The 14,607-nt window shown below is 46.5% G+C and overlaps 1 protein-coding gene across 2 annotated transcripts in view; it reads left to right on the top strand.

Annotated features, from left to right (window-relative positions):
• The first annotated feature begins 692 nt into the window (after window positions 1-692).
• The window catches only part of ELF5 (E74 like ETS transcription factor 5), a 32,931-nt gene continuing 19,016 nt past the window's right edge, over window positions 693-14,607 (top strand). The window contains exons 1-2 of one of the 2 annotated variants that reach the window (XM_069554720.1): window positions 693-944; window positions 8,011-8,135. In XM_069554720.1, the coding sequence (XP_069410821.1) occupies window positions 8,015-8,135 (121 nt within the window). In that variant the 5' untranslated portion in view covers window positions 693-944; window positions 8,011-8,014. Of the gene's footprint in view, window positions 945-2,690; window positions 3,296-8,010; window positions 8,136-14,607 lie in introns of those variants that run through there. The other variant, XM_069554719.1, reaches the window with a different exon arrangement.

Genomic DNA, 14,607 nt, shown 5'->3' with positions numbered 1-14,607 from the left:
CTAAACCTCTTCTTTTCTCCATCTGTAAAGGGGAGGTAAGAGAGAAAACAACCCCATGGCACATTATGTCCCAAGAGGTTAGAAGTTGAATAAGTTAATGTGTGCGATGGCTGGTTATGCTTTGGGTGAAAAAGTAGAAACAAGGCCCCAACATTGGTTCAACAAACTGGCTGTTCCCTTCAGTCTGCTGGGAAGGCATGAGTTTAGAGGAAGTGGTGGAGAAGGGTCAAAGAAAACACTACAATCAGATCGAAACAAAGAGCTCACACAGTGCTTCACTCGCAGGACCTCATATGAGGGTAGGTCCTGTTATTTGCATTAGAGCGACTTAAGCTATTAGCTAACTAGTTAAGTGGTTCAAGGTGACATGACTAGAAAATGATGCACCTAGATTTGAATTCAGGCATCTAACTGCCAAAAAAAAACAAAAAAAATCGTCTAGCTGCAGAGTCTGTTCTTAACCACTGCCCTATCCTACCCTTCCACCTTACTGCTGGGGTGGGGGAGGGGGAGAAGGGCTGCAGAGATGGGCACCACGGCTAGATTCCTGTTTCCCCTCCAGCTTGCCCAAAAGAGAGTTCCCAGCAAACACAGGATCCAGCAAAGCTCCCAGAGGCGAGAAGAATTCTCAGCTTGTTTACTGACTCCCCGGGTGGGGAGCAGGGGAGCCGCGGTGGGGTGGGGGGAGCTGTGCACAAAAGCAGGATAAAGGTAAACTTTCTGTGTGTGAGAACCGTTCCCCCTCCAAGGAGCCGTGTCACTGTATGTCACCGTCATCAAAGGGGTTGTGCATAAACCTGAAAAACCAAACGGACCTGTCTGTAGGTGTTACTTATATCACAAGGCTACAGGTGCCTTTATTTCCACCGTACGCCGGTGCTGGGAGTGCCTGCCTTCTCTTGCTTTGAAAACCTCCTCTTTGGACCCAGCACTGCCGTCCTCACGTAAGCACCTTTTCTTTGCTCTTTTGGATAAGTCGTAAGGGGCGTCAGGGCTTAGTAGCTCTGGTGGGGGGCCTGGGTCTGTGGGTCCGTCCCCAGCTCCAGATGGCCAGGCCTCCTGCCACGTCCATCAGTCACAGTACCTCCCCGGAGCTGTTTGACTGGGATTTAACTGCTGGCCTGAGAGAGACGTTTTTGCTTCCTCAGGCTGTGTAGCCACCCAACTCCTTCGTGGCAGCCCCTGCCCCCTCTGGGTCACTTGATTAAACCAAGGGGAACTCACTGAGAGAGAATGGCGTACGGGCACGCCATTCTCTACCCTTCTTCAAGCTAACCTGAGGAAGGAAAGCTGGATTTTACACCAAAAAATATTCAGCTTCAAGAAAAGCCCACCTCCTCCTGCCTAAGTGCCTCCTTTTCCCATTGGCCTGCTCATGGAGCACCCCCTTGAAACAGAAAAAAATAATAGTTGCCTTATTACAGTTTGGGGAATTTTTCAGGAGATTGTCTGAACATAATAGCTTAAAAGAAACCCATTGTGCACTCTCACACCTCCTCAGTACAAAATGCTTCCAGAAAAGCAATGGTTAGGGTTTTTCCACTGTGTTCTCAGACCTTTTCTAAGACGCTGCACTATGTGAGGTTCTTGAGCGTCCGCCCCCTGCTGGCAGACTGGTGTAGCACATGCTCCCTTCTCCCGCTGGAGCTGAGAACCCACATTCATTCTGATGTGCTTCATTCTGCTGTGTTGAGAATTTTACAAACTGGAAAGGCTGTCAGAGATCATTAGGGACAATGATCCCTAATTGTCTTTACAGAGGAGGAAACTGAAGCCTAGCAAGGTAAAGTGATTCTGGGAGACAGCGTCATGTTTCAGCCTCAAGCCCCAGGGGAAGAGGTTGTTTGCCCTTCTGAGTGAAAGCTTAATCCTTTTGTCCTCATGTTTTCTGTGAGAGGGTTTTTTGGCAATTCAAAGTGTTCTTGGTAAGAGTTTTCACAGATTGGTTGTCTGCTTTTCTCAGAAGTTACCTAAGTAGCAACCTTTTAGAATACTGATGACAATTGATTCCCCCATCCCCTGCTGGGACAGTAATAGACATATATGTTATATCTGTTCATCTACATATATTACCTAATTTTGTTAAATCTTTGGGTTATCCTGAGTATTGCATGTTAAAATCTCCATTTGAGAGATGAGCTCAAAGTGGGTTGTGGATTTTGACACAACACACCTTATATGAAACAAAAATAAAGAATATAAAAATTAAAATTTCAGTAGGCTGAGTAGTAAGAAATGTGTCCCACATCCCTTTCCTTGTGGGTGGCAGAAGTAGGATTTAAATCCCAATGGATTTAATATAGCTTCCCAGGTAGCTCACTGGGTAAAGAATCCACCTGCAATGCAAGAGCTGCAGGAGATGCCGGTTCCATCCCCAAGTTGGGAAGATTCCCTGGAGAAGGGCATGGAAACCCACTCCAGTATTCTTGCCTAGAGAATCTCATGGACAGAGAAGCTTGGCAGGCTCCAGCCCATAGCATTGCGGAGTTTGGACCCGACTGAGCACACACACATGGGTTTAACCCAAACCCAATGAGCCTTGTATGGGAGCCCATGGTAAACTATTCAGCACAACTCCTATGAGTCTTTGCCAGCACCTTTCGAAAAACAACTAAAAAAGAACAAACTAGCAAACTTCTGATACAAACCAAAGGAAGATGAGGAATCACTTGGCAAGACATTAGCAAAGCAGTCTCGTAGCTGCTCTGGTTTTTCCCAGAAGAGCAAACACTCAGGCACCCAACCCACAAGCCTTTAGCAGAAAGCATTGAAATAGTTCAACCAATGGGTTTTCCTCCATGTGTCTCTTCTGAGGGAGGTCCAAAAGGTAGGAAGTGGACCCTGCCTTGCCCGTAGGGCTCGGGACCTGGTGGGCATTGGGGTATCACTGGGACTTTAGAGGAAGAAAAGCATTATTCTTCCCAGCAAGATGGCCCTGATGGTGGGATCAAGGAAGGTCCTCCCGAGCCCCTTTTTCCATGGTTTACACCTTCACAGCCCGTTCTGCGCAGTGATGCTTTGGTGCATAAACAGCCAATGTGTAGGTGCTTAATTGGGTGAATTTTTGGTCACATGCCCAGAGTGAAGTTGATGATCTCTGCCAGGGTCAGGAAGGAATTTTCCTTGTCTGGCAGACTGGCCAAGGCTGGGTGGTTTGCGCCTTCCGCTCTCTCTGGAAGGCTGAACAGAGGTGCCATGGACACCACACCTGTGACTGCTGCCTCTGACTCGTGTGAGGGCAAGAAGCCCACAGGCCTGTCTCTCTGACTGTGTGGACCCTTCCGGTGCACCCTTGGTGAGTGAACCAAACTGTCAGAAGGGTTAGGAAGCCCCCGGAGGCACCAGGGACCTAAGCGTCCATGCCATTCCCAAAGGTCCAGCCAGGCTTTCTCGTGCATGGAAGAGAACCCACTTGATTCTCCCTTCTTGTGCTGAAAGTACTTGATTCTTTCCTACCTACTGGGCAGCTAAAGTGCTGATTACACTTTGGGGAGACTGAATTCTACCGCCATAGGTCTGCAGATGGGCAGTGAGCGAGGGTTCAGAATACTTAAGGGGTCTGGCTAATCCAGGCAAAGAGTGTCCAGAGATCATGGCTGAAAGTGGGTATGGGAGGAAAAGGAGAAGAGAAAATCATGGGAATTTTTTATAGCTAAAATTTCGTCTCTGTATGATTGAATTGTACTCCAATTTGGTAAGCGTACTCGACCGCAATATCCAACTATAACCATCATATGTGCCTACATGTATGTGTGCACGTGTGTGGCTGTGTCAGCCAAATCGGGTGGGATCCTGAAGAAAATCACGCAGCTAGGGTATGGGTTAGAGTCCATCTCATTGTTGTATTCATGCAGCCGATGAAGTATTGAGGCTCCAAGAAAAGCAAGAGGCAGAATCATGACAACTCTCAAAAAACAAAAATGTGGGGTTACAATAGCAGGCCTAGTAAACTCCCTAGGCTTCCCCTACTTGTCCTGCTGCTGACTCTTAAGTCTAACCCAATGCTTCTCAACCTTTCTTTTTCCATTATCACCCCCTTTTTGTTCTTTTTTTTTTAAGAATTTTTTAAGGTGGACAATTTTCAAAAGTCTTTATTGAATTGGTTGAAATATTGCTTCTGTTTTATGTTTTGGTTTTTAGGCCACATATGGGGTCTTAGCTCCCCAGGCAGGGATTGAACCCACTCTCCCCTGCATTGGAAGGTGAAGTCTTAACCACTGAACCACCAGGGAAGTCCCCTAGATCATTGTTTCTTAATCTTACCCCCTCCATGACATGTTAATGTCACAGATTTTCCATTCATCATTTATGTACTGTGGGCTTTGAAGAGTCATAAAGGATAATGCTGGTTAAGATTTTTTTGACCCTCAAGACCAATTTTTTTTATGAATTTTTTCCCTCTGTGGTCACTGTCCCCCTGTCGGAATACATATTCTAACTTCAGGCCTAAAACTATATATTACTGGGCCTCTATGTCCACCCTGAGAAGAGGGAACCCAAAAGCTGTTGTTGCCCACCACCCTCTTCCACCTACATTAAAGAAATCTGAAGAGCTAAAGTGTTCAGTGATTGCAAGGACTGTAGAAGGCCTAAGAACCTGGACTGCTGAATACAAAGCAGCCATTATTCCTGAACTTTCACACCTAGGGCCTGCTGGTTAAGTGGCCAAGGTCTTTTGTGGAGAGTCCAAGAATTAACAATATCCCCTCCTCCCACTGCAATAGAAAAAAGAAAAGCTGCTGCCTTTTATAAAACACACTTTTCCACAAAGCAAAAAAATAATTACGGAAGAAAAACAGCAGGTTGTATACTGGAAACAGACCTTTAAGAAAACTTAATGGATATAGTTTGCCATAGAAGGAACCCCCAAAGGGAATCAGATACAGACACCACTGAATATAGCACTGGAGAGATCACAGTGCCAGAGAGTAGGGTGGTGGGAAGAGAAAAAAAGAAATCCTTCTAAGAGGTAAATATTGTACTGGTCATAGAGATTCCTACTTTTTCTGTGATCAGATTCAATTTGCCGAATGACTTTTGAGAGCTTTGTCAGGCAGAGATGAAGAAGCACATTCCTACTGTTGGATCCTATATCTGGAGGGTTTCTAATTAACACCAGAGACCTGGGAACTGTTCTCCACATGGAGGCCCCCTCTCCTTTCTCCAAGCCCACCCGTGAAGGTTATGTCAGAGGTCTGCCACCCTCTTCTCCCATTTTCTGAGCCTCCAACCCAGAGGGGTAGGGGGTATTTTTACCTTGAACCGTCACTTAGGAGAACTTTTCTGGGGTCAAGCCCAGAAAGTAGAAAAGGCTTTGGGCTCCCACCAAGCCTCTTTCTCCCTCATAGCCTCCCACCCCCATCCCTCCTCATCCAGCCACCTGCTCAGGGATATAAAACCAGTCAATCTGTGGGAAAATCAGAGTCCAGACCCAGGCAGCCTTGACCTCTGCTTGATACGGCTCCCAGGGGGAGATCCAGGAACATGATAATCTGCGGGGCACGTTAACCCTCTCCGGGAATCAGGAAGGAGACTTCCTAGTGAGGTCTGGCAACTTTCCAGTGATGCCCAGAGAGGGTGCCTGTATGTGAGAATCTGAATTCAGGTGTTTCTCTGTCTGGAGCAGAGTTCTCGTGCATATCTGATAGTGATGATCATGACAGACTTGCAAATATCCCCAAAGAATTGATCTCTGATTCTGGAATCACACAGTCCCTGACCCTCTCGGGATCAAGATCCGGATTGTCCTGGTAGTGAGCCTGGGATGTGTCTGTGAGCAGATGAGGCTGTGAGCGTTTGTAGAAAGGAAAGCAGATGGGTTGAACACTGGAAAAAACTTAATTCCCTACACTATAGGGTGTGTGACTTTGACAAAGTTACACAGATTTCTTAGGCCTTAATTTTCACAACTGTAAAACGTCTGGATGTGGGAAAGATTGGACTGACATTAATTTCCAACATGCCAGGCCACTCATGATACGTGCTATAAATCCAGCCAGGGGTAGCAGACATTTTCTTAAAGCACCAGATAGTGAATATTTTAGGATTTGCAGGCCTAAAGGCAAAATCAAGTGCATTATGCACATATTATATAACCATTTAATATGTAACCATTTAAAAATGTAAAATCATTTTTATCTGTGAGCCATTCAAAAACAGGTGGTGGATTAGACTGTGCCTGTAGGTTGTGCCTAGACCCTCTGATCCAGGCAATGAATGGATGACTTATTTTTATGTCAAAGCTTATGTCTTTATTTTTATGTATATTAAATGAATCCTGGCTTTCCATTTATAGTAATGATATAAAGTTTTCCTTTTAAGTAAATGCAGTTATGTTAAACAATAAGGGAGGTGATTTTTTTAAAATAAGTAAGTTATCACAGGGCAGGTGAATAACTAAAGTTTGGAAAACACTGGACTAGATGATTTATAAGTTCTTGACCATCTTAAAATTCCATGCACTTAATAACCCAAGACGTGGAATCTAGTCTTTGCTTTGCCACTTCCCAGCTGTGTGACCTCGAGCTGCCGTATCCTCTTTGCTGAAGGGGTAGAGCCAAGTATCTCATCAATATTATTGCAATAATAATAAGAGAATATGGGGGAACAGGTTTTTCTAATTCACCAAGAATGAATTCTTTTTTTTTTTCCTCTGAATTGTGGGAATATGGAAAACAACAAAGGGAAATTTGAAAGAGGAAACTAATGTGGGCAAGAATGTTTGCCCCTTCTTTTCTATCCCCTCTCCAACCTCAATCAGACATCTTTTCCCAAAAGTTCCCACTCGCTGGTATGCACAGCAGCTAGGATTATTTCTTCTTAAATAGACCAACCTGAGCTGTCACTCAAACTCCGTCACCTGCCACCTGGGTGGTATGGGGTGTGTCATCTGGAATCTCAGAGCTCCCATCCCTCATCTTTAAGACAGAATGCCTACCAGACCCTGACTCAGAGTGGTTGTTCTGGGGACACCACGAATAATAAACTGCTCAGCCCAGGGCACTCAGTGAAGCAAGTGTGTTACAGTGGTGACAAGTCCCCACTCTCTTATCCAAAACCCTGGGGTGGGACGTGGTGCAGAATTCAGAATTCTTCAAGTATCAGGAAGCCACCCAGGGTATATACTGCAGAGCACAGATTACTCCTCTCAAGGTATTGCCTGCTTGGACTGCTTAAATGCATCAATATTTTCTGCAGTGTATCACATGAATACTCATCAAGTAGAACAAATGAAACTATAGCTATAGATATTAAACTGTATGGCATACTATAGTTATATATGTTTAATAAATGTACAGTTTAGTTTACATACATATATAGAAGTATAGATATATATAAAAGTTTTATAGCAATCAATTCGCGACTGTTTTTGCTGGGAGATAAGTTGACACCAAACACATACAAATATAGTTTCAGTTTCAGAGCTTTCAGATTTCAGAATTGTGGATTAGTGTTTGTGGGCATATTCACTTATAATAATTCTTTCCCTGTTTTCAGAAGTATATTTTTAGACATTATAATCCAGAGTTCAGGGGCCAGGTGAGAGAGAACAGGAAAAGTAAAGAACGAGGCATTATTGCACAATTAAAACCTTCATCCTCAAATGCCAGCTTTGCCACTTACTGGGCATGTTACCTGGGCAATTGTCTCAACCTCTCTGCCTCAGTTTTTCTCATCTATAAAATGGGGATGCACACACAAACCTCGCAGGATGCTGCAAGGATTAAATAATGTCCCCGTGGAAGGCACTTAGAGGAATGCCTGGCTCCTGGGAGGCTGCATGTTTGTGTTTGCTGACAGAATTAAAAGCCAAATGTAGGGACTTCCCTGGCAGCCCAGTGGTTAAGACTCTATGCTTCTACTACATGGGGCATGTGTTCAGTCCCCAGGTGGGGAACTAAGATCCCTTATGCCAGTGATACAGTCTAAAACCAAAAAGCAAGTGCTGCCCTGCTGGGGTCTCCTGCAGCGTGGTTTACCACCTCCTCACAGCCTCTTCTGCTATTACAGGGTGATGTTAGACTCAGTGACACACAGCACCTTCCTGCCCAACACGTCCTTCTGTGACCCCCTGATGTCGTGGACTGACCTGTTCAGCAATGAAGAGTATTACCCTGCCTTTGAGCATCAGACAGGTGCGTACGACTGGAGAAGCCCATCTGAGCTGGGACAGGCTGGGGCAGGAGGTGGCGCTGGCCTCAGGTGGGCGGCAAGGCCAGGCTGGCCTGAAAAGGCCAGCTCTCACCAGCGTTCAGGACAGAGGGTTGCCAGAGTCCGGGGCAGAAGGAAGAGCCACTTCTGCACAGAAGAAAGCCCTGGAATCAATCCTCACTGCAACCTCTTCCCGGCTCTGTGGCCTTGGGAAACTCCACTAACCTCTCTGAGCCTTATTTTGCTAATGGGTAAAAAGGAGATAACACCAATCTCCTGGAGCAATTAATTTAAACAAAATAGTAAAAACCCTTAGGCTGAAGCCTAGTAAGTACACTGTGATTGCTTGAGCATCCTGGCTTTAGCCAACATTTGCTAAATACTTACTAGCTGTGCCCCAGACCCTGTGCCAAACACTCATTTCATCCTTACAGAAACCGTAAGAGAAATTAGTAATTATTATTCCCATTTTATAGATGAAGAAACTGAGGCACAGAGAGGTTTCGTGACCCACCCAAGGTCTAACAGTTAACTGAGTCTCATGCACATTGACAACTATCCTACATGCTCATCTTACATATGGTGTAATGCTGTGGTTATCAGTATTAATATTATAGCTATTCTCTGAACTTTTATTTCCTTATCGCTAGAGCAGGGATGATGAGTTCTATAAGGATCAGGAGAGCCAAACTGTGAAATATATAACCTGGCAACCAAGGAAGCGCTCAGTAAACAGGGGTCCCCTCATTGTCCCCCGGGGCCGCCCTCCCCACACTTCCTCCTCTCCTAGTCCAGTTCTCTCCACCTAAGAAGGAAGCACGGGGCCTTGTGCAGGCCATAAGCCAAAGCGAGTCCAGCTGAGCTTTGCCCCAGAAACCCTCCGAGGGCTGCTGTCCCCAGGTGCCGCGTGACTGCACATCACGGCAAGCCTGGCCGACTCTAGCACAGCAAGTACACGACCCGCGGTGGGGGTGACGCAAGCGCCGATCCAGCCCTCGGGCCTCACCACCCGGCCTTGACCCTGTGTGTTCCAGCCCAGTGGGGCTCACACTCGGGGTCAGAAAGCAGGTGGCATCAAGGAGAGGGTGAGTCTCCGAGGTCAGTGTGAAATGCCCCCCTCAAGGAGTGCCTGCCTCCAGGCCAGACACCAGCACTGCACAGACAGACCCGAGGCACGTGCTTACATAGACCAATCCCACACCCTCCCCTAACCCTACACGTGACATACACGTGCCTGTGACATGGTTCACTCTCACCAGGGTCCAGATCATTGCATGGGGACCTGACTCATCCAGCTGCACAGGACAGTTCTTCTTCAAGCCTAAAGAGCGCCTCGTTCCCAAAAAGACAATGAGAAATGTACTCAGTCTCTCCCTACCCTCCCACCCAGTGTTCCGTCAAGAGGCTAAATCTGAAGGAGGAAAACAGAGGTTTCCAAGTCCTCGTCTCTTCCCTGAGTGTCCCATGATGGTGGAGCCCAGCCCCACCCACACATAACCCAGACCTGCCATCCTGGGAGCCCCCCCTTCCTGCTTCTTCTACCAGGTGCTGTCAGAGTCGGATGGGAGAGGGTAGCTTCAGGTGCCTACCCCATGCAGTGTTCCAGGAGCTTCTGTAGTTGTCAAGAGCTCAGACTTTGGAGCCAGGCATGGCAAGAGTGGGCCAGCTTCCTGCCATTACCAAGGGAGGGGCCAGGTTTGGGGCTTGCCCTCTCGCCCTCTGGATTCCAGGAGCTGAGTGTTTCTGAGCTTAAAAAGGTCAAGTTTGGGTGTGAAACAGTTCCAAGTGAGGACCAGTCTCCCTGGGTCCCACTGGTGGGAGGAATGCCCTGCAGGGCCTTCTGTCTTTTTTTCTCCCAGGAGGTGACCTGGGAGATACATCTGAGAGGGATGTATCAGGAGATAGCCAAGTTCTCCTCCAGACACTGCTCTGCCAACTTGCCACCTTAGTGGCCATCTCTTCTGAAGTCCTTGCCCACCTCCTAGGAAATTCCAGCTTGAAGTCAGGGTTGTCCAAATGGCAGCTTCCTGTTTGGGTCCAAGGTGATGGGGCTGGTGCTGGCACTGACTGGCCCCGTGACCTTGGCTAGGTTTTCCCTAACATCTCTGAGATAAGTTTTCCTTGGCTAAAATAGCATCTGCTTCCCTGTGTTGGGAGGATTGACTGAGATTCTGCATATGTGCTTAGCAAAGTGCCAGGCACTTGGTAGGTTGTCACTGCAGCCAAGACACCACATGGAAAAATAGGTTTCTCTCTCCTTGCCTCACTTTTCATATTGAACAAAAGCAACACAGGTCTCTATCTCAACCTATCCAGTTCAGAATTGTTGGCAGCTTAGACACTTTGAGACAAAAAAGGAGAGAAAAGGAGACAGAAATGGTATGCTTGCTGGATAAATGATATCCATGAACAAAAAGGGCAGGGAGGAATAAGCAATATGGTCAGGAGAACCAGCTGTTTACTGACTCTTAAATGGCTCTAGCAGAGGCAGCCAAACATTCACCCTCCGTGTGTTAAGAGCTCAGGACCTGGCCTCTCTTAAAACCAGCACTTAGAGGCTGCCCTGCAGGCTGGCGAGTGGACGGTCACAGATTGCACAATGCTCTAGAATGTCATGAGTTCACCTTTCAGCTCTTTTAAAATAAAGAATTACAGGTACTGGAACATTTTATCCAAGGTGGATAGTGGGGAGCTGTGTATATTTCACTAGCAGGTAATGTTTTTAAAAGATGATTTCTCCAATCGAGTTCCAGTAGCCAAGCATCTGACAAGTCATGGAATATCCTGACTCACCCCTACTTTCTGGAACTCTATCCTGACCCTCCACAAACCCACACCTCCCTCCCCTGATGGCCAAGATGGCCAGGCCAATGTGCAGTGTACCTTGGCTTTAGGATCTTGCTTATACTTTGCAGCAGAGTTTTCTAGGTTGGGGCAGCTCTAGGGGTTCTTGGGAGGTCCCTTGAGGACCTGGAGTGACAGCTGAGATGGACAAGCTTTAGGCCCCCCTCTCCACCCCCACCCTCACTTTGATTCCAAAGACAGTGCAGCATAGTGGTTCCCAAGGCTTGGCTGCAGGAGCTGGGTTACACCTAAATGACCTCCTCCTTGGGCTTCCCTTGTGGCTCAGCTGGTAAAGAATCCACCTGCATTGTGGGAGACCTGGGTTTGATCTCTGGGATGGGAAGATCCCCTGGAGAAGGGAACGGCTACCCACTCCAGCATTCTGGCCAGGGGAATTCCATGGACTGTATAGTCCATGGGGTCACAAAGAGCCAGACACAACTGAGTGACTTTCACTTGCACTTTTCACCTTGCTCGGCCACTTACTCATTGTGTAACCTCCAGAAGGGCTTTCACCATTCTCTGCCTTTGGTTCTTCATTTACTTTGTAAAATAGGCTACGTGATCTAGGACCTCGAGTTGAGGATGGGATGAGAAAACTCAACAGTGTAGCAGAGTAACTGGAACGTACTAAGTGCTCAACAAATACGTTAGGTGTAGGAGAATTCATGGCTTCCCTGGTGACTCAGCAGTAAAGAATCCACCTGCAAGGCAGGAGGTGCAGCAGACTCGGTTCCGTCCCTGTGTAGGAAGATCCCCTGGACGAGGGCATGGAAACCCACTCCAGTATTCTTGCCCTGGGAAATCCCATAGACAGAGAAGCCTGGCGAGCTACAGTCCATGGGACTGCAAGCAGTCAGATATGACTGAAGCGATTGAGCACAAGCACGAGATTTTATTTGATGGAAAAAAAAAATTTTTTAAGGTACAAAATGCTGATCTTGGATATTAACATCCAGATACTCAGAAAGAGAGGTATCTGGGTTCCAGGGGGGGCTTTTCTTAAGTAAGATTCCTATTCCAGGTAGAGATACTTGAGATCAGATACAAAGAGAGTCTCAGAATTTCTAAATCAATGCCAAATAATGAAATATAAAATCATCAGAAAGCCTAAGGTGAGCCCCGTGGCACTGGTCACACCCCAGCACACTCCCAAGGACAGACCTCACTGCTGGCCACCTCCAGCCTCTCCCGCACACATCTGAGCCTTTGGGCAGCTGTGGCCTGAGACGGCTTAAGGCCTGGTGCTCTCTGTCCTTTCTAACCACACGGTCATGGCCTCGACTTTTGGATGATACCCAGCCAGCCTTCTCATCTCTGCCCCATCCAGTTTCTTACACTGCTCCAGGCTCTTTTTTTTTTTTTTTTAATCTCATGGTCTAAATCACTCCACAGGCTTAGAAGGAAAGTCAAAAAAGACTATTGGATGGGGCTAGACCAACTCTGGAGGGAAACCTGGAAGCCATATATCATTTCAGGTCCCTCCTCATAAAGTCCTTCCTTTCAGTGACAAACCACAATTGACAGTGCCCTATGCTACCTAGTCCATTCACTGGCCCTCTTCAGTACTGCTCCAGGCAAAAGACTTTCCCAGTTTCCGATGCTAATAAATCATGCTAATAACAGTCCAGGCTGGCTAACTCAGGTCTCCTCTGACCCAGACTGTCTGCCTCCCTCTCACTGGGTCCTTAGGTTCCTTTGTTCTGCGTGTCCCTCAGTTAGACTGAGGCCCTGGTGGAGACAGCGTCATTTCCCTGAGAACAAATGTCGTCCCCAAATAATAACTAATTACAAGTGACACAGGGAACTGTTGATCTGAATTGTCATCCAGATCACTGGGCTAAGTTTCTCTCAGCCCATGCATCATTTCTCTTCCATTTCACAGCAAGCTTCCTAAAAGATAGACACTATTATTATTCCTCTTTTACAGATGAATGAAGCTGAGGTCCAGAAAGGTTAGAAAACTTTACTAAGATTGCACAGCTAACAAGTGGAGGAAATGCAATTAACATAGTGGTATGGAGTGACCCCAATATTAACAAGTACATGTTAATATTTAACATTAATGGTATTGAACGAGCACTTACTCTCTGCCTGTTCTGTTCCAAGCACATTGCATGCATTGATTCACTTACTGTTTGTAACAGCATGGAGAGGTAGATCCTATTATTTCCGTTTTGCTAACGAGTTCTAGGAGGCAGGCCCCCTAAGTGTGAGATCACACACACTTTCAGCTTTAAGGGAGAATTCAAATAGCAAGCTCCAGAACAGTAATTTTTCAAGGAGCCTAGTGGTGTTAAGGAGAGGAAGCCATCAAGTACCTTCCCCTCAACTCCCAGTAGAGCAGCACTGCTTTTTTCCAGATAAAACTTCAATTTGAAGAAAATACTATTCAGCTAAAAATAAAAATTCTGCCTCTACCAACCCCAAATTCCCAGCCCATCCCTCTCCCTCCCCAAACTATTACATTCGGAATGGATAAACAACAAGATGGTACTGTATGCACAAGGAACTATGTCCAGTCTCCTGGGATAAACCAAGATGGAAAAGAATATTTTTAAAAGAATGTGTATATATGCAAAACTGAGTCACTTTGGGCTTCCCTGGTGGCTGATGGTAAAGAATCTGCCTGCAATGAGGGAGACCTGGGTTGGATCCCCAGGTCAGGAAGATCCCTTGGAGAAGGGAATGGCAATCCACTCCAGTATTCTTGCCTGGAGAATTCCATGCACAGAGGTTATAAACCACGGGATCAGGAAGAGTTGGACACAATGAGCAACTAACACTCACTTTCATAGATTAGCATAGCATTATAAATCAACTATACTTCAATAAAAATAAATAAACTCTTAGCATGCCCACTCTAAACAATAATCTGGAAGGAGACAACTGTCCAGAAGCTTGTCAAGTTCTCCCTCAAAAGTGACCACCAGGAGGGAGCCAGCCTGTGGAAGATTTTTAGCTGCCCCTTGGAGTGATTTTTAAAAACTAAATAAGTCAGCACTTAAAAATTGTGAGATTTCACATAACAATCTGGGCCTGGCAACACAGGGCCTAACTTCCTGCCTGGCAACAGCCAACTAGCAGACCTGGGCCACAACTGTCCACTTGGCATGAACTTGCCCATTCTCACTGTCCCCATCGATGGCCACTTTCGGGCATGGGCATCACCTGCTGACCCTGTGGGCATCTGAGTGCACTAGCCCAGCTCTAAAAGCTTAAGCTCTCCCTCTGAATTTGAATGCATCCCAGGTTATAGCATCGTCTCTGAGAACGTCACCCCAGAATTGCTGAAAACTCCCTTTAACCCCATAAATCTTCTTCCCAGTGCAGCTAACCCTTTAAACAAGTTTCCTGACCTAGTTTCAACTTCAAAGGAGCTGGCCAAGCCTGCTGTGTAATCCTGGCCTGGGGACCTTTGGATTAAGTCTCCCAGACATGGGATATCATCTGTCCCCAACTGGTAAACATAGGCAGAAGTGCCTCATGGCACAGTTTCTCTATAAAGTCTAGATTATTTTGTGAATGGTAGACATGTTGAGGAAAACACTACATTTCCAGACAGTACAACCTGTTGAAGGTAATATATTCTCTGGGTGAATTACCCTGTCT

Source organism: Ovis canadensis, chromosome 15 (assembly GCF_042477335.2).
Source record: "Ovis canadensis isolate MfBH-ARS-UI-01 breed Bighorn chromosome 15, ARS-UI_OviCan_v2, whole genome shotgun sequence".
In the NCBI taxonomy this organism is placed as follows: Eukaryota; Metazoa; Chordata; class Mammalia; order Artiodactyla; family Bovidae; genus Ovis; species Ovis canadensis.
The sequence above is the reverse complement of the archived record's forward strand: the minus strand, read 5'-3'. Positions and strand labels throughout refer to the sequence as shown.